This window comes from Panthera tigris, chromosome D4 (genome assembly GCF_018350195.1).
Source record: "Panthera tigris isolate Pti1 chromosome D4, P.tigris_Pti1_mat1.1, whole genome shotgun sequence".
Lineage (NCBI taxonomy): Eukaryota > Metazoa > Chordata > Mammalia > Carnivora > Felidae > Panthera > Panthera tigris.
Window position 1 is genome coordinate 70,704,955 of NC_056672.1, and position 24,416 is coordinate 70,729,370.

The following is a 24,416-nucleotide window of genomic DNA, read 5'->3' on the forward strand; positions in this document are numbered from 1 at the left end:
CTTCAGTTTTCTCGCCTCTAAAAGAGGAGTAAAAAGCCTAGCACCTACCTCTTAGGTTGCTGCAACGATTACATGAATCAATACAGGCACACAGCAAATACTATATAATTATTTGCTGTTTTTTATTATTTATTAAGTCCCTAGACAGCGCTTATTATGTGCAAGGTACTGTTGTCCTTAGAAATACTAACTCATTAGAAATACTAACGTGTTCATAAGTGAAAAAGTTACAGAACAGTATGTTTTATATATTCTATATTAGAGTGGATAACCAAGCTGTTAATAGCCATCATCTCTGCATGTAGAATTACATAGGAGGTTAACATCTATCATATACTTTATACAGTGCTATACTTTTTGGATTTTTACAAAGAGACCTTCATAATTAGGAAGAATCCATACATGTACTTATGCTTTTGAAGAGATTATTTCCTCAAAACATCATCCTATTTTGATAAAAATGGCATCAACCTTTCTGCGCATGATTTTATATACTACTTTTGCAGTTCTCTTGCTCCATTCTGTTCTAGAACAAAAGTTCTAGATTCAAACTTTGTTTTTGATTCCTATGTTGATTAGATATTCACAACATTTGGCTATTGGCTGAGGCTCTGGGGTTGAGGGTGAGGTCCTGATGAACAGAACACGAAGCATGCCATTTCCTTGGGGAAGGAATCCATCCATAAAGACAGTAAGTTTGAGACCTGCAAGAGGAAGTAAGGGAGCCACCTGGACGGAGTGGGAAGAGAAGGGGTTGAGAGAATAGCACCTGCTGGTGGATTCTCCCTCCCCCCAACCCCACCGATTCTTCTTTCATACTATGAGCAGACCCGGAATTTATGATCCCTTAGTGCTTGGTGGATCCAACAATAAAATCCAACTTGGGTTCTGATTTCTCAATGAGTATTTCCTACAAACGTTTGGGTGTTAACTGACTCATAAAATAAACAAAGGTAAGGTCCCATGGAAAAGTGAAGGACTACGCTAGGTGAGAACTATCCAGATATACTGATTTAAGATTGGTGGGAGGTATCTGTGGTTTCCCAAATTCCGTAGGCACTTGAAATGTAGCAAAGAGTTGTCAATCTCACAGCTGTGGAGGCTCTTTCTTAGAAAGGCTTAACCCCTGTCTCATGTACCTCTGTGACAGTGGCCTTTAGGACAGGTAATGAGGGCCAGAGAAATCTCCGCATCATATTTCACAGATTCTAAGATGTTCATTTTAAATATTTACCGTATCTGGGGTGAATCTCGGAGACATCGGTTTCTTACAATCATCGTTGGCCAGTATTTATTTTCTTTGTTGTGCATCTTAATATCTCTGAAATTGAGATTTATCTTATTGGTCTTAAAGGCAATCACATGTGGTGTGCGGTTTCTGCCGTGAAGCTGAGATCTTTCCTTAGCTGTCTCCAAATATGAGAATATTTAATGATAAAACAGAAATAAGTCAATTGTCTTGGCTCATAAAGATTTCCTCATGGTTAACTAGTAATATTCTTTCCGCTTGAGATCATTTCTTTCAATCAGCTCCTCACAGAGGTGAAAGCATCATTTTCAGTGGCAGGGTTCCATGTAGTCTCCCCACCAACCACAATTATATTTGCTGCATATTAGTTTTGTTGGGCTGGAGACAGAGACAAAATGCTTCTCAGTGCCCTATAGAAGGAATTATTTTCTAAGTCAAAGGAATTATTTTCTAAGTCAAGAGGCAGTCTAACCTGTTCCATGTTCCACTTTAGGTATGTATGTATCCAAAGAATGATCCATACTGTTTCTCTCCTATATCTTCACTGAAACAGTTTTCTCCCGAGTACCCTACAGGCCAGGAAGATAGACACACAGTGGCATAGGGATGTGGCAATGAATACGATGATTTGGATGGTAGGGCTGGGATTTTCAAGGAAAGGCTGCATCATGGAGGCTTCAGATGACCTCTGAAGTGGAAGACGCTGATTTTTACTTTCCTGTTTTCAACCAGAAGGATACTCTCCCTTCAAAAAACCGTGTTTAATAAACACTATACCACAGAAATTAAACACTTTTAATATGATAATGTAATTCTGGTTGTTTTTTAGCTAGAGCAGAGAGGTCGCTGTTACGAAGTTTCTAATCACTGGAGGAGATCCACTTAAAATTGTACAAATATCTCATTTTCTTGTATTTCCCTTACATTCTTTGACTTAACTATTTTGAAATGATTTACTTATTTGGAGCTGAGTGTGGATTTTATTACATTCCGTGAATTTCACGTTCAGACAAGTTCTGCTTTGCATATGGAAACTGGTTGAGTGTAGAATGTTTGCGGCTCGATTTAAAATAGACGTATGTTGGGATGTATTGGATTCCCTGTCAGTTGCATTTTCTACTATTACCTTGTTTACCCCTGGAGGTTTAAGCCATGAAGGAAAATACTGGGCAGAAGAGGAGCTGGAAGCAAGGGAGGGTTATCCGTCCACAATCGCCAGTGGGAAAAGGGGGCTTAGCACCAGACCAAAACTGCAAATGAGAGCTCGAGAAACAGACCAAGACCAAGAACAGAACCCTCTGAGGGAGAGGGTTAGTGCAGGCTTCCCAAATGTTTAACAAGACCTCATGTGCATGGAGCCTCAGAAAGCAGAACCCTGTCTCAGCACTTGAGAGAGGCATTTTAGGGAGTGAGGAGGGAGGGTGAGCCAACTGGCAAATGTAAGTGGCCTCGGTGAATGAATCTCCATCACTTGTCAGGGCCCTTGAGGGCTGTCAGTCTGCTTCCCTGTAGTCTAAGGCTTTATCGTTAGGGCTGATTTGGTCTTTCAAAGGCTTTTTTTTTTTTGGAAGATTATCTGCAGACATATGCAGTATATCAGACAACAGTAGAATCCCAAAAGATAAAAACAAATTATTATGTACACACATTATATATATATGTATATATATATACATATATACATACACACATCTGTATATATGCATACATGCACATACATCTGTATATATGCATATACACACCTACACACATATACGTGCACACACACACACACACACACACATATGTGACGTCCCAGAGGCAAATATCAATAGATGTACCTGTAAGAGATCAGCACGATTTTCCAAAATGTTAGACTTCTGTCTGCCTTCTTTCCTAGACATCAGATTTCCTTACTGCATCTGGAAAAGTGGAAGCCATCATGTAATGTTTACACACCATTTGATTTGCTTTTTCCTTTGTTTATGCTGCAGCTCTTAATATGACAAATGCCACAGAGAGAGGTATTTAAATCCCAACGTGTGTGCTGTGTTCTCAGTGATTGCAGTTTTGATAAAATTTGCGGTGGCCCTGTTCCCGGCATCAGTTCTATTTGCTTGATGCCACTAACAGGTTTGATTTGCTGTCATGAGTACATTGTGTGTCTAAACACTGAACCAAAGAAAAAGGCATAAATCTTCGCTATCCCTGCGGGTTACCGTGGGGAAAATTAAATCTGCATGATTAGTAAGGTGCATGCTCTAAAAGAACAGTTCTACCCACTGATTTCCACTTGAGGGACTATTATGTTGTATTCCCATCTCAAAAGCTCTTGGGTGCTCTCAAGAAACACTGGTAAATTGGCCCTTTAGTTGAAGAGTTGCCAGTGAAATTCTCTAAGGAAAGAAGAGGTTCTATAATGATCATAGCACTGAACAGATAATATGTCAAGTTAAAGAACAAGGTGGCCCTTTTTAACTGCAGGCGTGAAGGAAAAAAAATGCGACTCAAAGATTTGTCTTAAATTGTTTAAGTTGATCAAATTGTTTAATATAATGTGGATATCATATTATTTGAAATGAAAAGTTACTGTGCATACTCTAATTATGCATACTCTAATTAGAATAAGCTTTGATTTTCACTTTTTAGGTATTAAAACGAGAGACACAAGTTCAAGCATACATACACAAAAAAGGAAAAGTTCTTTCCCTTTAATGCATTAATTCATCCAACACAGACTCATCTCACACTGTGCAAGACGGAGAAGGCCATGCCTTCACTGGCCTTAATTTCAAAATGTAACAGTTTCAAATCATGAAAAGATATAATGGAAAGCTATTAGAACTTCCACGGCAATACGGAATTCAAATAATGTTACCTTCAGTTATTTCCTTCAGAAATCAAATATATGACTTTCAAATTGTAATTAGTATATTCATCTCCAGGAATGATAAACTAGTCAAGCATGATTTTTAGAGTGAACTTCAATGTTCTGGCTGATAACATGGGCTCTAGATTCTCAAGAAAGCTGCATGGGCTCCAGAGTCTGTAGTAAACTCCGGAGTTCAGATCCTGGTTCAGATCCTGGCTCTACCACTCACCGCCTGTGTAATATCAGGAAGGTTACTTAGTCTCTTTGTGCCTCAGTTTCCCCACCTGTAAAATGAGGTCAGTAATACTCTGTACCTTATATGTTGTATTTAGATCACACAGAGCAGTCACTCAGATCCTAGTTTTCAGTGTTAGTTCTAGGACTAATGTAACTTTTGCACAATGGAAGCACTGATTTAAAAACACTTGTGGAGATAGTTACAGCTTTTTACTCTATGTGGCATATTTATCTTTGAGGTAGAAGCAATCAAATTCAATGGCAAAAAAACCAAAACAAAACAAAACAAAACCCTACATCTTTCTTTAAATAGAAGCAATTTTTATTAATTTTGGTTCCATCAGAAGAGTAATCATAGATTTTAAACCTGAAGTCATAATCCAGTCCCTCATTCTGCAGATCAGGAAACTTGAGACTAGATCATCAGTACTTTTTCCCAAGGTAGCAAGGAGCCTGGACGTCTTGGTTCCCAGGCCAGGATATCTTCCACTGCCCCAATTCTTGAGTTTTTCCTTTCTCTATGTTTATGTTTCACAGGCCAGCATGCCGGAGTACCCACATGCTTCAGCATCAGACAGATCTGGGTGCTAATCCTGACTCTGCCTCTTGCTAGTTACGTGACAATTTCCTCAACCTTTGCAAGTCTATGTCCTCATTTGTGAAATGGGGGCGCCATTAGTTGGAGTGTAGAGTTCTTACAAGTAGACTAAGAGAGCATATATACCGTGTCTGCATGATAACTCTTTGATAAATATTGGCTGTTGTTGGTATTGTTGCCTGTTGTTTACATGGTTTACATTCTACCCAGAGAATATTACTGGTTAGCCTTCTCCTATTTCACAAATAGAATGTCAACATTACCAACTGCTCCTCTTGTTTCCAAAGAACATAAATCTACCCTCAATCAGCAATGCTTTATACCTGCATGCTTGGTACTTGTTAGAGATTATAACTTTGGTTTGGCCCCACTGTGACAAGTGATAGGAGAAAGCTTCTCTAAGAAGCTGTGTGAAGACACGCCCTTACTAGCAAACTGGAAAGGGGCTGGTTACAGTCAACCTGTACAAAAAACATAGTCTACACAACAGGAAAGTCAAAGCAACCTTAGCGTGCATCTTGAGCTACTGCTTATTTTACTCACTACAGAAATAGCTGTTTGCCAAAAAATCTTGTTGAAAATATCGATCATTCCATCACTCACTGCTTCAAGGTAAATCCTAAGTGAGAAATTGCTTTAAAAATTTAGCACATGGGGGGGGAAAATGGTCTCTCCTGAGAAACTGGCCTTTTGTTTCCCTTCTTGTAGTGAGAATGCTGTACTTTATTTTTACTTTGTTCTTTTGTCCTATCTGGCATGTATCTCAGAATCCAACTTGGAGCTAAGTCATAGTATCCATTACACTAAACCAACCAGAAGTCTCCTCTTCCCTGATAGTAATGAGGTGTTATTTCATTTAATTCACTGTCATATGATTGATCATATTCACTTCAAAACCTCTACGGTTGGAAAGGGATGGAAAAAACCCTGTTGATGGATTAATGAACCTCCTCCTCCAAGGTAGGGGTTCTCAAACTTCAGTGCACATCAAAAGCATCTGAAAATCTTAGTAAAAAGAATAGCTCTAGGGTGTATTCCCCAGAGATTCAGATCTGATAAGTCTGTGTTATGGTCTTTTAACCATTTCCCAAATGATCCTCACCAGGGTAGTCTACAACCCACACACTGAGAAACATTAACTTGAGGATTTCTACTTGGAATGTCCTTATTCCAGACGAAGCGTGAAAATTTAAGGAAGAAGTTAGCTTATCCATAATTAGGAGGGTAAGAGTTAAAATGAGCTTCATATGTATTCATTTGTTGAGTGCCTATTATATTTCATGGAATGAGGCTATTCCTAAGGAAATGGAGATAAAGACATGCTTATTTCTTGAAAAGTTTTCAAATTTGGTGAGGAAAACGCGCGGACAAGCAAGTAATTACAATAATGAAAGTTTAATTATTTGCAGCGATAGAAGTTTGTGCAGGATGCATACACAGGACAGGGAGATGGTGGGAGGTCAGGGAACCTCAGAGAGGGGAGGTCCAACAGGGCTTTGATCAGTGAACAGCAGCTCACGGTACACATCATATATCACAGTGAGGGGGTACGTGGGATGCAGGCTTTTCATGAGAGAACAGGCTGCCACTGAGTCAGGAAGTAAAAGCCAGACTAGGGAGTATGAGAGAGTATCTATTGGGATGCCATAAGAACAAGAACCGGCTACAATTTGACTAACACTGAGATTATAACCCCTGGTATATTTTCTTAGACATGGTTTTCAAAGGTTATCTCGCTAGCCTGGGGACCTACAGTTTGGAGGTCTGTGGTCCTATTTGGGCATCTGGAACTCCAACCCGAAGGCCACAGAAACGTCCCCAAGCCACTTTAGACAACGAGGATAATACGGTGTCACTTACGCTTAAGGTTATGCCTTCTGTTTCTTTTCTCAGCTAAAATTTCTGGTGAGCTAAAATAATAATTTCAAAATTAAAAAATTCTTGTTCTTAATATACTTTACCTTCTTTTATTGCTGTCAGAGCTCAAGTATCTTCCTTTTCATGAGATTAGGTCCAAAATGTTATTTAAAAGTACTCTAAGATTTTGATAAATGTATCATGGTTACATTAGATGTTAACATTAGGGGAAGTTGGGTGAAAGGTTCCTGGAAACCCTCTATATTATCTTTGCAACTCTTCTGTAAATCTAAAATCATTTCAGAATTAAAAGCGTTAAAATGTTTTTATTGTTTTTATTTATTTTTGAGAGAGAGAGAGAGAGAGAAAATGCAAGTGGGGGAGGGGCAGAGAGAGAGAGAGGGAGACACAGAACCCCAAGGCAGGCTCCAGGCTCTGAGCTCAGAGCTGTCAGCACAGAGCCCAACACCAGGCTTGAACCCATGAACCATGAGATCATGACCTGAGCCGAAGTCAGACGCCTAACCAACTGAGCCACCCAGGCACCCCTAGAATTAAAACCTTTTAAAAGGGTATACCAAGAAAGGCTTCTGTCCTGGTAATTAAGTAGCTTAGCATCTCCTCCCATTAAAACCAGAATATACACTTTCTCAAAGGATGAAAAACATGAATCACGACGGACGTCCAATTTTTCATTGGCTTATGGCTAAACTTCTAATATATTTTCAGAACCATTTTAACAAAAGTGTCCTTAATAGTTGCCCTATCTGCATCTAGGACTGAAGCAAAAACAAGTTAATTTCGTGTGGCTCTTATCTGATTGACTTTGATAAACACTCCTTGCTCAGACTCATTATTCACCATCCATATTTACAAGCTTGGAAAATGTTATTATCTCAAAGGCCACAGAAATGTTCCCAGCCCAAGCCACTTTAGAGAATCATGATGTCACAGAGCCAGGCCAGCCTTACTTTGAAGATGCAAAGGAAGGCTGTTTGTGAGGGCGCTGTGTATGTTTTCTAAAGGAGCGTGCCTTCGGATTCCTCCGGAGACGGAGCCACAGTGGATAACCCTCATGCATGCTGTGCTTCAAAGGAGACAGAAATGTAAACAGCGGCAGCACACCAGGGTCGGGTTTCTTTGCTTTAGCTACCAAGAAGTCAGAAAAGGAAAACAGGTATTTACTTAGGTTTATTGTTATTATTGTCACATGTTCTTTGAATGATTGGAAACCAAAAGAAGACTCTATTCAGAAACAGAGTACCACAGAGCCTTAACAGGATTACTTTTCAACAATCCTCTGGGCCAATTTTAAATAAAAAAGAAAACAACTAAAATACCCCCTTTTTTGCTGTTTGTGGTACTTGTCTTCTACCAGGCATCTCCAACACAACAGTTCTTGAAATATGATGCTAGACTAGGAGACGAACGGAGCCGATTTAAGAACGGACTCCATAATCTAGTATGGATTAGCATCCATGTCTTAATAAGGTCTGGAGAATGGATTTCTCCTTCTACAGAATGATTCCTCTCTTCTCAGCGAGGAATAGATTTCAGCACATGCTTTTAATACCAACACAAAGGGTACTCAACGCAGTAAGTATCTGGAACATAGCTCGTTAAGGCAGATTGAAATTTAAAAATGAAATAAGCGCTTTTTCTTCTAAGGCAGTTGGAGAAACAGCTTTCATCAGCCAGGAAGATACCATAGAGATGGAAATAGCTCTGAAAAAATAAATAAATAAAAGAGCAAGCTAGAAGACCCAGCTTCAAAATGAGCTTCCGGTACTTTCTAGCTGTGTGTTAGTTGCTATATTAACTGCTTTGTGCAAATCATTTCATTCAAAAATGAAAAAGCCCTAAAATGGTGTCCTGACATTACCAGATGGTCAGAGATTTCTTTAAGGTATTGCCGATGAAGAAAATGATAACCAATGCCATTGTACAAAGAGCAAAGAATGTGCTATTGTAGCTTCCATTGAGACTTCAGCTCTAGGTGACCAAAATCCTATGATCTTGGCTCTCCTCACTCTTGTAGTCTGAAGAATGGGAGCCATCCCAAAGTACTGCCTGTTTTTTCTTCTGGTCCATTTCTTTCTTCCACAAGATCTTGGTGACCTACATCATCATACTAAATGTGTTCATTTATGCAAGGGAATCTTGATGGCTTTCCTTCCTCCTATATAACAATACATTTCCCCTCCAAATTTCTTCTCCTATCAACTAATACAGTGAATCACGTAGGAAAAACATTTCTTGGTGTTGGATATTCATGATTTGCAATGGGATATGACCTAGCTGTGTTTTTACATAAATGCAAATAAAAACTTAAGCTAATTTATAGTCATAGAAGTAGAATATTACAAAGAGTCCTACTATTCTTTGAATTTGTGGGACTCTCTAAGTGTGTGTTAGTTTCTGTCTGGGGACCACAAACAGGTAAATTAAGAAGGTACGATAACCTCCCCCGCTCATGCTCTCTCTCTGTCAAAAATAAACAAACATTTGGGGCGCCTGGGTGGCTCAGTTGGTTAAGCGTCCGACTTCAGCTCAGGTCACAATCTCGCGGTCCGTGGGTTCGAGCCCCGCGTCGGGCTCTGGGCTGATGGCTCAGAGCCTGGAGCTGCTTCCCATTCTGTGTCTCCCTCTCTCTCTGCCCCTCCCCTGTTCATGCTCTGTCTCTCTCTGTCTCAAAAATAAATAAACGTTAAAAAAAAAAATTAAAAAAAAAAATAAACATTAAAAAAAATTAAAAAAAAAGAGGGGCGCCTGGGTGGCTCAGTCGGTTGAGCATCCAACTTCAGCTCAGGTCATGGTCTCACGGTCTGTGAGTTCAAGGCCCGCGTCAGGTTCTGTGCTGACAGCTCAGAGCCTGGAGCCTGCTTCAGATTCTGTGTCTCCCTCTGTCTCTGTCTCTCTCTGTCAAAAATAAACATTAAAATTTTTTTTTAAAAAAGAAGGTACGATAAGAAAGTTCAAAAGTGAGCAATCAACATAGGGAACTGGGGTTAGCAAGCTTGGAAAAATGAAAATATTTGAAGGATTTTTTCTTTTTAGTCCAGTGGATAGAAGTAGAAACTAAATCTTGTGCGTGGTAATCATAAAGAGACTGATTTTGGTTTGATTTAGAATATATAAATGTGTATGTGTGTGTGTGTGTGTGTGTGTGTATATATATATATATATACATATATATATATATATGTATATATATATATGTTCATTTTAACAGAGTATTTTAAATGGGTTGCTATGGTATACTGAGTTGCCCATAATTCAAAGTATTCAAAAAAATGAAGGATATACTATTTAACTTGGATGTTGTTTATATTTCAGATTAGTCCAATTTAAGAGAAGTCCACGGTTCTCTGTTCTAAATGTTTTTTAATGTTTATTTATTCTTTGAGAGACAAAAGATGAGTGGGGGAGGGGCAGAGAGAGGGAGACACAGAATCTAAAGCAGGCTCCAGGCTCTGAGCTGTCAAGCACAGAGTCCAACGCAGGGCTCAAACTCACAGAGTACATGTTCATGACCTGAGCCGAAGTTGGTCACTTAAACAACTGAGCCACCCAGGCACCGCTGTGATTCTTTATTGTAAATGTCTTATTGAACAAGTCCCAAAAAGCAGAGAAGGGAAATGAATCACTGCCCAGGTCCCTTTTTAAGTATGCTCTTTTTTCTACAAGACACTGCTAAACTTTAGGGAGAAAAGAAAACAACAAAAGTATTCTGTGCCACTCCCTGCCTCCGCCCTGGAAAGGAGGTTGATTACACATCAGTCTGGAAGACAAGGCTGATGCATTACATATAAAGCAGTTAAATGAGAATAAAGACCATGAAGCCAAATATTTACAAATTGATAGGTGGCAAAACAGTAAGTTCCAAGGTCAAGAGGGATCATAGGCTAAGCAAGCAAGACACATGAAAAAACTAGGACTACAGTCTGACCTTGAAATGACCAACAATCTCATATACTGAATGAGTGTACTCAAGCTTAGATAGGTTTTGCAGATTATCCTTGCATTATTTTCTCTAATTTAAAGTAATCTTGATTGTGTGTGTACGTGTGTGAATACGGTGCAAGTGTATATGAATATATCAGCATATATAAATATATACATACAGAGCTGCATATCTGCTCTTGCCCACAGAAAGAAACTTTGACAGTCTCTCTATGAACATGTAATTTCCGGTAGAACTGCTAAGCCAACTCCTAGGAAAACAGCAGATCTCAGACAATCTTTCATCTCCTGAATCGGTTCTGTAGATCCACAGTGGAAGAAATGGGAACATTCTTTCGAAACGTCACACTGCTCCCAATTCCAAACCAATCAAGCAAGATGAAAGCAATGACGACAACTACACAGTGAAAGATCACACAGGGAAATCAGCACAGTCCTCACGGTCTATGCCGAAGAACGGTCCAGTAAAAGACCACTGGAGCAAAACTGAAAGAGACTCAGAATTTACCTGCACTTGCTCCGGGACCCGAAAAAGAGTAGTGTAAGAGAGGGAAAAAAAAAAAAAAAAAAAAAAGGGAATAAGATTCTCAAATTTTACTGAGGCCTTTGAACTTTGGTGGAAAACATTTTGGAGATAATAGCAGCCAGGGAATGAAGACACTTAATATTCCCATAGGAGTGCATGCCCATTTCAGCCACTCATAGTTACTCGGCTGGTGGAAAAAAAAAAAACAAAAAAACAAAAAAAACGAGATTTAGAAATAAGCACAATTGTGTTGAGAAACTAGGAAAACACGCCTAGCCCAAAGGCATTCAGACACAATTTGTCAGGTCTAATCTGGCCCAAGCATGGACCTTCACTGATTTTTCCTGATTAACGTCTATGTTAGAAACAGGGGGTCACTGCTGTTCCAAGGGTCCATATGACCAGTTTTCAGTATGAAAAAACTGGTGTCTAAAACCAGGCACTGTTGGGGGTGTTGTAAAAAACGATTTTCTTTGTTTAGGTCCATCTGACAGAAAACTTCTAACTGTCCTTTTAACCATAAATGTATTAAATTCACAACTTTTGTGTGTGTGTGTGTGAGCCCGACGCGGGCTCAAACTCACAAACCAGGAGATCATGACCTGAGCCGAAGTCAGACACTCAACCCGACGTTCCTCAATTTACAACTTTCAAGTAGACTTTGAAAAAATAAAACGGGAATGTGTCACTGGCCTGGGTGGTGGAGACAGGGAATGTTCAGTCAGGGTAAAATTGAAATAGGAAATTATAAGTTCATTTAAATTTAGGACTGGGTATTAAGTGCAAAAAAACGAGGGCTTCTTATGATGATGCTATGTCAGAACACAGAACTTGAGGTTTGAAAACTGAAGTGGCATTTCTGGCTCTGTACCTGCAGCAAAGCCCTGAGTCTCAGATTCCTTGTCTGGAAAATGGGCTGAATTAGGTTTAATTGAATCCTATTGAATCAATTAGGTTTAATCACAGGGATATGATCTGGGTACAGGGGATAATGTATAATGTACATGAAAATATCCATAACTTGTGAAGAACTATGCAAATGTATCATCAAGATCTTATCATTAAGTATTGCTATTTTATACTTCTGAACAAATGTTGCAATTGGCTTGTCGCTAATTCAAAAGGTCTAAATTGACACAAACTTCGCTAATTCAAAAGGTCTAAATTGACACAAACTTCTCAGGAAAGAAAAATGAAAGCTCCATATGCGATCTGCACCTGATACAGTATTATGTTAAACATTTTGGAACAATTAATTTGGTTGTCTTCTCTTCTAGGATTTAAAACCATTATAAATTCTCAATTCTGCATACGGATGTAGACATTTTTACATTTTTCTTTGTCGCTTGTTCCACTGGTAGTTTCCTACGCAAGATAATGGTTTGCTCCTCTCTGCTCGCTGAGCAGCCTCCTGGAGTTGGTAGGAGACAATCTCCGCTGGTGGTAGACTCTCTTCTGCAGAAACCCCCTAATCCTCTGTTTACCACAACATGAGTCTATTGCCATAGAAATGATAGTTGAGATCCCAGAGTCAACCTCACTGCCTTCACAGCAGGACCTTGTAAAAGGAGAAGCCATGCTAACAAAGGGAAAACACAATTTATCAGAATAGTAGGCAGTCTGTTGCCTTGAAAGAAAGGGTAATTGTCAACATTAAAACAAAAATGCATGAATGAGCTATGTTGTTGGGTATGCTGGAGTTTATTTTCTGTGTAGTACTGCCCGACTAAAAGTAGCAATTTGAAATTTTATGTCCTTTAATAGTTTGCTTGTAAAGGTCAGCAGTTTCCCTTGATTGCATGTTTCTTACTGAAATAAGAAACAAGCAGATTCTAATTAATCTTGTTGCACAACTGATATTTCTGTGCTCAAAGATTTTCCCTTTTCATGATGTGTTGTTTTTGTTTGTGTGTTTATTGTGTGTGTTTGTCTCGTTTCTATTAATAGAAGAAAGTGAACCTGAACAAGATACTAAAGGTATTTTTTTTCTTTCTGCACTGCTTCTTTTCCAATGTACGGTTCTATTCAATTGTTTATTTTTGCCGACCTTATAAACAAGTCTAAGTGCCGTTATTTTTTTTAGGAAATAAAATGATGTACGGGGAATACTGTCAGCATTTAACAGAGTATTATGAGATGCGATGCTTTATTTTATAATGTATTTATCGACCATTTACTTTTTATTAAGTCAACTCTGAAAATGCAAACAAAATGGCATAAATCAGCATGAGAATAGAAATCTCACACAGATTGGAAAAGGAAAAAGCTTCTCAGGGGAGTACGTGGGGGGGAGGGAGGGTGTTACAATTTTTGGAGAGAGATAAAAATGTCAAGATGCCAGCTTAGGTTTTTATTGTTATTACTTCAAGGGGACAAGTATTATGCAACTGCTCCAAACCAAATCAAATCAATCAAATTTAAATTAGTTTTAATGGCACACAGACATATACCTATATTTAGTGGAATTACGTTTACAAGAAAGTAGTGGGAAATCAAATCTGTTTGGGGAAAAACCCTACTGTAGAATAACAGTTCTTCTTCCAAGAAAGCACCTTCTACCCTCATGAAGATTCAAACTTTGTGCTTTATATGTTCTGGATCAGATTCACAAGTTCTCATGCAATACAGTTTCGGCTTTAGGAATAAACCTTAGGCTAGTATTATTTGAAACAGCACCCCCTTTCTACTTCTAAACATCAGGCTTCTTACAACTAAATTTAGATAAAACCATTTCACCAGCTCCTGTGTGATTTTAATTTTTGTTTTTGCTTGCTTTCAATCTCCCTCCATCAGACATTGCTGGTTAGAACCCAGTAACCTGAAAAAAAAAATCTCTTTAAAGGACACCAGAACAAAATAAATAAAGGAAAAAAATGAGAGAAAATAAAATCCATGTGAGTTCATTGTGTCCTTTTGAGATAATTGCTCTGAAACAGAATTTATAAGGGACCTAAGTATTCCTCTGGTCATACTCCCTTAACAAGACAAAAGCAGTAATTCATCTCAAGCCGAACTGGTCATTAATTTCAGGACTTAATTTGGGTCCCCTGCCCTAGGCCTTCCATTGCACCAGTGTGCAATTTCAGACTGAATAATAGCTCTATCTCCTTATTACTAATTCAAATCACCCCTTAAAATGACAATCAGTAATAACATTTATTATGTTTCTGAAAGTGCTTTAGAAATTGGAAAGGGGGGGAGGGAGAAAGGAGGTATGGATGAGAATATAATATAGTTATGATATAAAGGACTTTGGAATCAGTGGCTGCCTCAGCCCAATTTTGAATATAGGATTCTCAACCTGCAGTTAGCGCTGTAAACTTACCCAAGAGAAATCAAAGCCCAAAACTCATGAATAAATCCCATGAGAGAAAACCCAGGGATAAATAGATTGCCCGTGTGTATTTCCCATGATGCAGGTGAACAATAATGCGTTTGCCACAGGAAAGCAAGTGTGATAGAGCTTACAGTGAATTGGAGAATGATGCATATGACTATTTACAGAAAGAAGAGTTGCATCATGTTAAAAATCCATATCAAAACAGTTGCAAACATTTTCCAAATTACTAAGTAATGTTATACCCCTTCTATTAAGTAGTCTGTTTATGTAACAAAAACATTTTAACATAGTCTTGCATGCAAAAAAAAAAAAAACAAAAAAAACGCAAGTTAGAGATATACAATGGACATTTTACTTGATATGAAACATATCACATTACTTTTAAAATTGATGACCTAGAATGCATTTTTGGTTTGGGGCTATCACTAAGATAATGGGAGTTTATTATTGGATTACATTTAATTTTATTATTACCAGTGTATTATTATCCATGGAGGTTAGGCTGGCATTTGTTTTTAATTACAACTGGATTTACTGTTTCCAATGTCTGATAAATATGGTGGAATTTCTTTCATCCCTCCTCCACCTCTTATGCTTGGAACTGGTAACAAACACAGATGGGTATAAAAATATCAGTTTTACGGCTGATAAAGCTGAATCAAAAAATAAAACTTTCTAGTTTTTCATCCAAGAATTCGACTAACATAACTTGTTTCCTCATCCTCCTCAACCCCTCCCCACTCTTTAACATTATAGGATGGAGAAGCCCTGACTCGGGACCCTCACTGCACATTAACCCCATACCCTTCTTGTTTAGAGTAGCTGGGAGAATGATGGCCCCAAGAGGACTGAGATACTCCTAACACAGACAAGTCTTTTTCTCCAGTCTCACCAATCAGAAGAGTCATTCATTCACTTATTCATTCACTCATTCACCAAATATTTATCGAATGCCTACCATGTGCCACACAGGGGGGCTGTCTATCAACCAGCCTGTATTACTGAGCAAAGCAAGCTCTGGCCTTGTGATGCTTACATTCCAGAGGAAGAGGCAGCCAACTAACAAACAAATCGATAGTTATGACACGGTGGTAAGTGCCACGAAGAAACACAAACAAGGGTAAGGAGATGTATTGAGACACATTTTGATAAGGAGACATCTGTGACCTTCTTTGGGGGAAGGAAACTGGCAAGAACGGTGGAAGCCATCTTTCAATAATGAAAAAAAGGGGGCAAGGTCCTGTTTTATCTTTTGGCAAGAATGTAGGCATGTAGAAGAGAACAGCTTCCCTTTAATTCCTGGCCTTTTTTTTCCCCTCCTACCGCACTAGACTTAATGTGTGTTGAGAAGCCGGTAGATCGTGACCTGACAAACAAGGGGGCACAAGCCACCCACATGGGGTTGGCAAGTAGCTCCTTTGGCATCCCGGCTCCCACTTTGAGGAAGAGAAACCCATGGGATCATTTTGATCAAAGGCATAGTTTCAACACATCCACACAAAGGAAGCAGAATCACAAGCTTTATTATTTACAAATCCCAGAAGCATGGGTCTGAGGAGCATGCCCTGAGCCTAGGGAAGGGCAGATCTCTGACCCAGGTCACAGAGAAGACAGAGAGCAGGGTACCAAGCACCTATACTTATAAGGTGATTGGGGCAGAGATCACTAACTTTTCTCAGCTTCACTTTAAGTGGTTACTTTAAAAGGTGCCCAGGGGGCACCTGGGTGGCTCAGTCAGTTAAGTGTCTGACTTCAGCTCAGGTCATGATCTCAGTTTGTGAGTTCGAATCCCACACCGGGCTCTGTGCTGACAGCTCAGAGCCTGGAGCCTGTTTCGGATTCTGTGTGTCTCCCTCTCTCTCTGCCCCTGCCCCACTCAGCCCCTGCCCCACTCATGCTCTGTCTCTCTCTCTAAAGTAAATAAAACATTAAAAAAATAATAATAAAAGGTGCCCAGGAAGAGCAAAATGGGAACTCAGGATGGACGTCCTAACCTCAAGTCCTTATCTAAATGTCTAGACTCTGGGTGTAGCAGGGTTATCATATTATAAAATCCTGAGACACCAACTCAGAAAAATAAAATTTTTTGTTTGTTTTTTTTTTTCAAAAGGTTTTTCTTTTAATCACACAATGAAACCCATGGTCAGCCAAGGATTTATTTGTCCTTTTGGAGGAGAAGACCAGTTGTTTGTCAGCACAGTCACACCTTCATGAAGTCATTGAAAATGCTAATAGTTCTCCTTTATGTACCATCCTGTGCCCACTGGACCCCCCCAGAAGGTTTTGATATGGGACAGAGCAGTATATTAAGTAAATTCACTGCAAGGTCCTATTGAGCTCTCAAATGGTCATCGACTCTATTTTCTTTACCATGTCACTTTATGCTTAGCTGTGTTGTGCAATATAGATCATTAAAAGTTTTGCAATGAGCCCAAGTGATATTCCAAATAATACCAGCCAAAAGAAAAAAAAAAGCTGTAAATTAGAACAAAATAAACCCTCCCTGATTACTGCATTTCCAGGAAGAATTTATGGTTCCCAAATGAAAACTCTTGCCTCTATAAATTAAAGCAGAAAGAAGGGTCTAGATTTCATTCTTTTCCAATTTCTTATTCTCCTCTTCAGCCAGAAGGCTCTCATTCAGGTTCAAGAGTAAAGCATTATCTGCAGCGGCTGCTGGCTACACTTTTCCAGCACCTATGGGATTAAAATAATCCCACTCCCAATCTGTCAAGGATCCTCCTTTTTTTCAGATTCTGAGAGTCAATGGGACCCATACACTCAAAAAAATGTAAGACACACAAGTATCGCCCCAACCCCAACAAGTTATTTCAACCAAATGAAGAACGTGGATTCAGATATGTTGTGCAATCTAGGTCTCCATTATTGTTTGCAGAAAATGTTAGAAAAGGAGAGAATACTTGGGAGCGCCCTTGCTGGGATGCCAGTCTGTGTCAGTTGTCAAGACTTCACAACCTGTGAGCTAAGACCGAGCTGGGAGAAATCTCCCGTCAAGTGATCAGATGGGTCACCATGTGTCACTCTGGTATATTCGGAAGAAATGTGTATCGCCTCCTAGCTGGCTGGCCTTCTTGAGAAATTGAGAATTTCCAATGTGCACAGCCTCTGTCACTTAGTCTTGATTGACATTTCCTTCGGACTCTTGCATTCTGCAACTTTTTATTTCCTATTTCACCTTGGAGCCTTGCTTTCCCGGGATTCCCATAGAGGTACAGACTTCACCCTCTCTTTTAAGGCAGCAATTTTAGGACGGGCTCCATAATTTGTGGGCCAGGTGCAAATGATAATCTGGGGCCCTTAATTCAAAAACCACTAGTAACTTCAAGACATGGACAGCAGAAAATCAAACCAAGCGTGGGGCCCTCTTAGCACGGTGCCCTATGAGACTACACAGGGCCACTCACACTTGAGGCCAACCCTGCAGACCATGATGGCTACTGTCACTCATTTTGCTATGGAATTTTTCAGCTGGAAACATCACCTGCTCGGGAAATTTTTCAGAGTCCCACATTTTGTTTCAATTTAGAATCGTCCCCCATTGAATTTTGATCTAAAACTGTTGTAGATATTTCCGAGGCTCTTAGGACAGATGCCTCTGCCAAATCTTCCTTCTCAGAGCCTTACTTTTCTTCAGTTTTGGGGTTTTCTAAAACTTGATGTTATTTCAATAGCAGATGAAGTGGGTATCTCATCACATGTTTTCTGGAGCTGTGGGGTAGGCTCCACAGCATTTTTTAAAAATATTATTATAAAATTTTCAACCTTACAAAAAAGTAGTTACAGTAATATAGTGAACTCCCATGTTCCCATTACCCATTGGGGAACAATGGTCAACAGCCTACCATTTTTGTGTCCTTGATTCCATTACTATTTTATTGCTGCTGGTTTCTTTTAAAGCAAATCCCAGACATTAATTCAATCAACCAATACGTACACTAGTATAAGGATTTTTTTCTTAAAAGATATAATGCCATGTTCATTACTCCAGTCATCCCCAATTAGCACTCATTTCTCAGTACCATTTACTACCAGGACTGTGTAATTTTTATCCAAATGTATCAAAATATCTTTCTACATCTGACCTGTTGAATTAAGAATCCAAATAAGATCCACACATTGCATCTGGGGTTATGCCTCTTAAGTCTTTTTAACTCTATGATTGTTCCCTCTTTCTTTTTTACTTCCTGATACATTTTATTTATTGAGAAAACTAAATAATTTGTTCTGCGGAACTGTCTATATTCTGGATTTGAACAAATTGCATCCCCATAGTGTTGTTTCACATGTTCCTTAACCTCGGCTTTTTATAGGTTGGTAATCAGACCACAGGACTTACTAAAAGCGGCTCAGTTTTGTTTGGGGTGGGGGGGGGTGGGGATGTTGGGGGTAGATTCAGCTGTATTTTAAACATTTGGAGTATTTTTTTAACCACCTCATGCCTTGAAGATGGAGGCTTCCTTGCTTTTCCTTTCTTCTGGCTTTTGGGCCCAACATTGTATTTCTAACATGCTCTTCTAGATTCCATCTCTTAGAGTCCTCAATTTCAAAAAATAGGAAGTTGAATTAATCTGAACCTGCAAATCTAAAATTAGAATCTGCAAGGGTGGCCTGAGTGGCTCAGTTGGTTAAGCACCTGACTCTTGATTTCAGCTCAGGTCATGGTCTCATGGTTCGTGAATTTGAGCCCCACGTTGGGCTCTGCACTGCCCAGGCAGAGCCTGCTTGGGATTCTCTTTCTCTCCCTTTCTCTCTGCCCCTCCCCCCCCCCAAATAAATAAGCATGTAAAATTAAAATAAATAAATAATAAAATTAGAATCTGCCAAAAACATCCAGTTGTCAAATCATATCTTCTCGGAACTTTCTCTTATCTAATCAGGAGGGATTCCGTCTCAGAATGGAATATTAATTACATATTCCCCTGCTCACACTTGGCCTAAAATGTTTCTTTGGGGCCCGATGTGCTCATCGCATTCTCTAAAAAGTTTGACAGATTTTGTCTGTCCTCCCACCATGACACAGTTGAAGATATAAAGCACTAATCATTTCATTACTTAATTAAATACTATTACTTTGGTCAGGCACTCTTCTGGGTACTGAACAAACAGGCTAGGTTTCTGGTTGCTGAAAACTCACAATCTACTGGGGGATGGGGGGGACGGGGAGGAGGTAGGCATTAGACAAATGAAATATAACTTCAGATAGTGGTAAGGTCTGGAAAGACAGTAAACCAGGATGATGAGAAAGTGAATGGGGGAAGCTTACACTCTATGTTGCGTGGTCGAGGAAGGCCCTTCTGAGGAAATGCCGCTCAGAGACCGGATGATACAAGGGAACTGCCACATGGAGATCTGGGGGATGAGTGCTGTCGGCCGAGGGACAGCATGGACAAGCTCCTAAGGTGGAAATAAGCCCGGAGCATCCATGGGTGGTGAGAAATGTAGGGTTAAAGCATAAATGGCTTAGAAGCCAGGGCGTATCCATAATACGGAGGGAACACGGAAGGGTTCTACACGGGAGAACGTGACTTGATTTGCATTTTTAAAAGACCACTCCAGCTTGAGCATTCCCTATAGGAGAGTCACTCACCACTTCTGTTTTCCTAACAGTTTTTGCCAGAATCCTGCGGGCTCCTGAATCCCACAATGTCACATTTGGCTCCTTTGTGACCCTGCGCTGCACAGCAACAGGCATCCCTGTCCCCACCATCACCTGGATTGAAAATGGAAATGCCGTGAGTGCCATCGCTATGGGGACTTGTCTGGGGAAGATCACTCGAGAGGAATCTCAGGATAGACCACATATTTGTAAAGTTACCCTGATCTCTGTCATTGGTCCCACCTGCACCTCTATTTTTCAAAGCCTTCCAGTATTTTCATCCTAGCAGTCACTGCCTTAGAAATTGAACCCCACGGGTTTGCTTCTTTCCTTGTATCATGGGGAAGAGTAGAAAATCAAATTTTCCTTTATGCCTTTGTGTAAAAGGGAAATGGTAGCAATTCCTTCCCACACAGGTAAAACAATTTTCACAAAATTCACCAGCTCAAGAATTAGGTCACTCCTGGAGGGTACTTTGATGAAAAGTAATCCAGAATTAGAACCCATGACTGTCAGTTTAACCATCTTTAATTCATTTTTTCATACTGATAATAACTGACATATATTAAGTGATCACTATGTGCCAGGAGCTGTTCTAAGCACTTTACATATATTACACATAAATTTATTCATTCCACAAATATCTACTGAGCATCTCCCGGGTGTCAGGCACTATTCTGGGCATTATAGATATAGGAGCAAACAAAAGAGGTTAAGTTCCCTGCCCTCAAAGAACTGACACTATGATGGGGAAAGACAACAAATAAAACCAATATTCTATGCAGATAGTGTCAAATACTATGGAGGAAAATAAAGCAGGAAAATGAGACAGAAGTGCAATCTTAGGAGAAAGATTCCATTTTCAACAGAGTGGTCAAGGAAGCCTCATTAAGATGTAGAGAATTCAGGGGCACCTGAGTGGCTCAGTCAGTTTAAGCATCCAACTCTTGATTTGAGCTCACATTATGATCTCACGGTTCATAAGATCAAGGCTGACATCAGGCTCTGTGTTGACAGCATGGTGCCTGCTTGGGATTCCCTCTTTCCCTCTCTCTCTCTGCCCCATTCACACGCATACAAGCATGTTCTCTCTCTCCCTCTCTCTCTTTCTCTCTCTCAAAATGAATAAATTTTTCAAAAAAGATGAAGACTTTTGAGCTAAGATCTGAAGGAGGTAAGGACGAGATAACTGTAAGACAACTACAGTTATCTGTAGTAGATAACTATGGGAAGAAAACTGGGGCAAGTTTCTGAGATAAAGGTGCACGCCATACATCAAAGGAATAACAAGTTAGTATGACGAGAGGTGAATGAGAAACGAAGAAAGAGGTAAGGGGTGTGTCTAGGAATTGTGGATCATATACGCTTTATGTAGAGTATTGAAACAATTTTGGCTTTTAATCAAGTGAGATGGGATGCCATTTTAGGTCTCTTTCTCTTAGGAATAACAAGTTAGTATGATGAGAGGTGAATGAGAAACGAAGAAAGAGGTAAGGGGTGTGTCTAGGAATTGTGGATCATATACGCTTTATGTAGAGTATTGAAACAATTTTGGCTTTTAATCAAGTGAGATGGGATGCCATTTTAGGTCTCTTTCTCTTATCTGCTTTCCTGCTGACTCTTGTTCCTTGTGTTTTGTTTCCTCGTGTGCCTACTTATCTTTGACTACCTGTGGCTCATTGTTTTGGGGGAAGAAAGGTCAGGGATTAATACGAGGTCTAGATAAAGGTACTTTTCTCTAGAAAGAATTTTTGTTTATTTTTGCTAAAGACCAGGGGCAACTACTTATCTTGGACCATCTTAAACTAAGTTCAAAGTTTGAAGCTCCTTGGTCATCCCAGATCATTGTAACACAGTCTTCAATTCCATGTAGGCTAGGTCGCTTGTAGTTCACATTGGTATGTCCCTGATATCCGGTTCTTTGAGATGTTAGTTTATTGTATCTCTTATTAGACTTCTTACCCTTATGGAACCTGACTTTTGATTTCTGTCTCCTCACTCTTCAAGGCCACCCAAAGGAAACAAATTTTTCTGGGTTGGAAAACTGTCAGGGAAAATAGAAGCTTCTCAGTTTGTTACATTGGTTAAAAGTATTTTTTCACGATTTTAATTTTTTTCAGCCTACTGTAGAAAGTCTTAGATGGACAAATGTCTCAGCCTAGTGCTATATGCACACATAATAGCTCGCAACGCTCTTCTGCTACTTTACTGACTCTCTCAAAGTTGGCTCCTACTTACAGCCCTGCTATCTGAACTCTGGATTTTTCCATGACTCTACAGGGAAAATTTATCCATTCTCCTCTCAGTGAACTTTTAGATTTCAGCAACTTAGCTGATATTAATTTTTCTATCAACCCAGTCACATCTCTTTGTATCTTACAGAAATTGCTGAAAATTTCTGGCCCTTTGATTATGACACCCTTCTACCTTTCTATGGATTGATTTTTCCTAATTTTAGATTTTATTTACCTTTTGGGATTCAGGTGGAAAACAGAGAGTTAGTAAACATGTGGGCTGAGATTACCATTGTAACTGTTGGCCAAGCATGACTTCCATGTAATACAACCTTATTTAGTATTTTCTCTGCCCATCAAGTGTTTTCAGTAGGGCAAGTTCTTTTCTCACTACTGTCTACCTCACACAGGCTCTGTGGTTTTTCTGGTTGCTCTTAGGTGATTTTAAATCACTAATACCATCCCAATTTAGTAATTTTAAGTGCCTAAACCTGAGTAATAACCAAAGCTTCCAAATGCAATTCACAGATGGGACCTTTCCCTCCCCCCACCCCATCCCTTTTTTTAAGATTTCCTTTTTAAGTAATCTCTCCACCCAATGTGGGGCCTGAACTCACAACTCCAAGATCAAGAGTCACATCCTCTACTGACTGAGCCAACCAGGTGCCCCACCTTCCTTTCTTTCTTAAGACTACCACATGGATGCTACCTGCCTTCCACAACAGTCCTGTGGTTAGCTTCTTCTCTCACACTCATTCATTCGCTCTTCCTCCACTTCCTAACTGCTACTTAAGACTCCTACAGCTTTGGGGTTGGAAGGAGGGAGGAGCAGTAATTGAAGAGGAAAAGTTCTAATTTAAATGACACTCTTTTAAGTTGGCTTTACACCACTGTGCCCAACAAGTATTTAAAACAATTCTTTCCATCATGGACACATTCATGATTCTTCAGAAATCAAGGGATAGTCAAGATGACCCCATGACCCATTTTCCTCAGGGCAGCAATCTCCTTCTTAGCCCCTAATCTGTTTGTTGATGGGAAGCCTTTCTGTCAGGGTCCCATCAATGCCCCCATAAGATCTTTGGGGAAGACTGAAAATGAGTCCAAACCAGATCTTCTATAAAACCTCTGTATCCACAAACTCTTGGATCCAGACCACTGAACAGAGCTACCCCCTCTTTTCTCCTTCTGTTGGAGTTGTTAGGCAGCCCGGCTCTGCCCTTTCAATTTTACAGGTGGTTATCAGATACATCTTGGCTGTGTCAACAAACCGCAGGTGTGTCAGGGTCCCCAAGACCACCCTCAAGTTTGATGATTCACTAGAAGGACCCACAGAACTCAGAAAAGCCATTATCCTTATGGTTATAGTTTATTACAGTGAAAGGATACAGACTAAACTCAGTAGTAGGTAACCAGTTGTTCTCTCCCTGTGGAATCCCATGGAGAGCACCTAAATCTCCCAGCAATGATGTCAACCTGTATGGCATCTTGTACCAAGGAAGTTCATCCAGCCTTGGTGTCTAGGGATTTTCCTGAAGGTCAGTTACATAAGCATGGAGGGCTCACACGACTGACCTTAGCTAGTCTCTAGCCCTTCCAAAGGTCAAACTGATACAACATAGCCTAGAGTCCCTGCTGAACAAAAAGGGCTATTCACCATAATTTGCACTCGAACATAAACCATCTGGCATGGCTCATGGTCTCAGATATACAAAGACACTCTTACGAGGCAGAATTTTTCCAAAGGATGAGAGGTTATCTCTTAGAAGCAAGTCAAAGGCCAGTCCTTTCTGGGTTTGAGTACAGGGTTTGAGCACCTCGAGTCCAATAAGTTAACCCTTTATTACACAGCAAGGGACATACGTCAATCCTTCAGGTGGTCCTATTGAAGACCCTCTTTCATGCCTTAAGAAGATGGGGTTCTTGGGGTGCCTGGGTGGCTTA

The 24,416-nt window shown here is 39.8% G+C and overlaps 1 protein-coding gene and 1 long non-coding RNA gene across 2 annotated transcripts in view; one reads left to right on the plus strand and one right to left on the minus strand.

Annotated features, from left to right (window-relative positions):
- Positions 1 to 24,416, minus strand: part of LOC122233191 — a 149,909-nt gene that overhangs the window by 91,003 nt on the left and 34,490 nt on the right. Inside the window, exon 2 of the long non-coding RNA XR_006210687.1 lies at positions 3,070 to 3,150. This is a non-coding gene — a long non-coding RNA (uncharacterized LOC122233191). The remainder of the gene's footprint in view (positions 1 to 3,069; positions 3,151 to 24,416) is intronic.
- MUSK (muscle associated receptor tyrosine kinase) overlaps positions 1 to 24,416 on the plus strand; it is a 91,494-nt gene that overhangs the window by 27,814 nt on the left and 39,264 nt on the right. Inside the window, exon 6 of the mRNA XM_007094282.2 lies at positions 20,250 to 20,374. Coding sequence (XP_007094344.2) covers positions 20,250 to 20,374 — 125 coding nt within the window. The remainder of the gene's footprint in view (positions 1 to 20,249; positions 20,375 to 24,416) is intronic.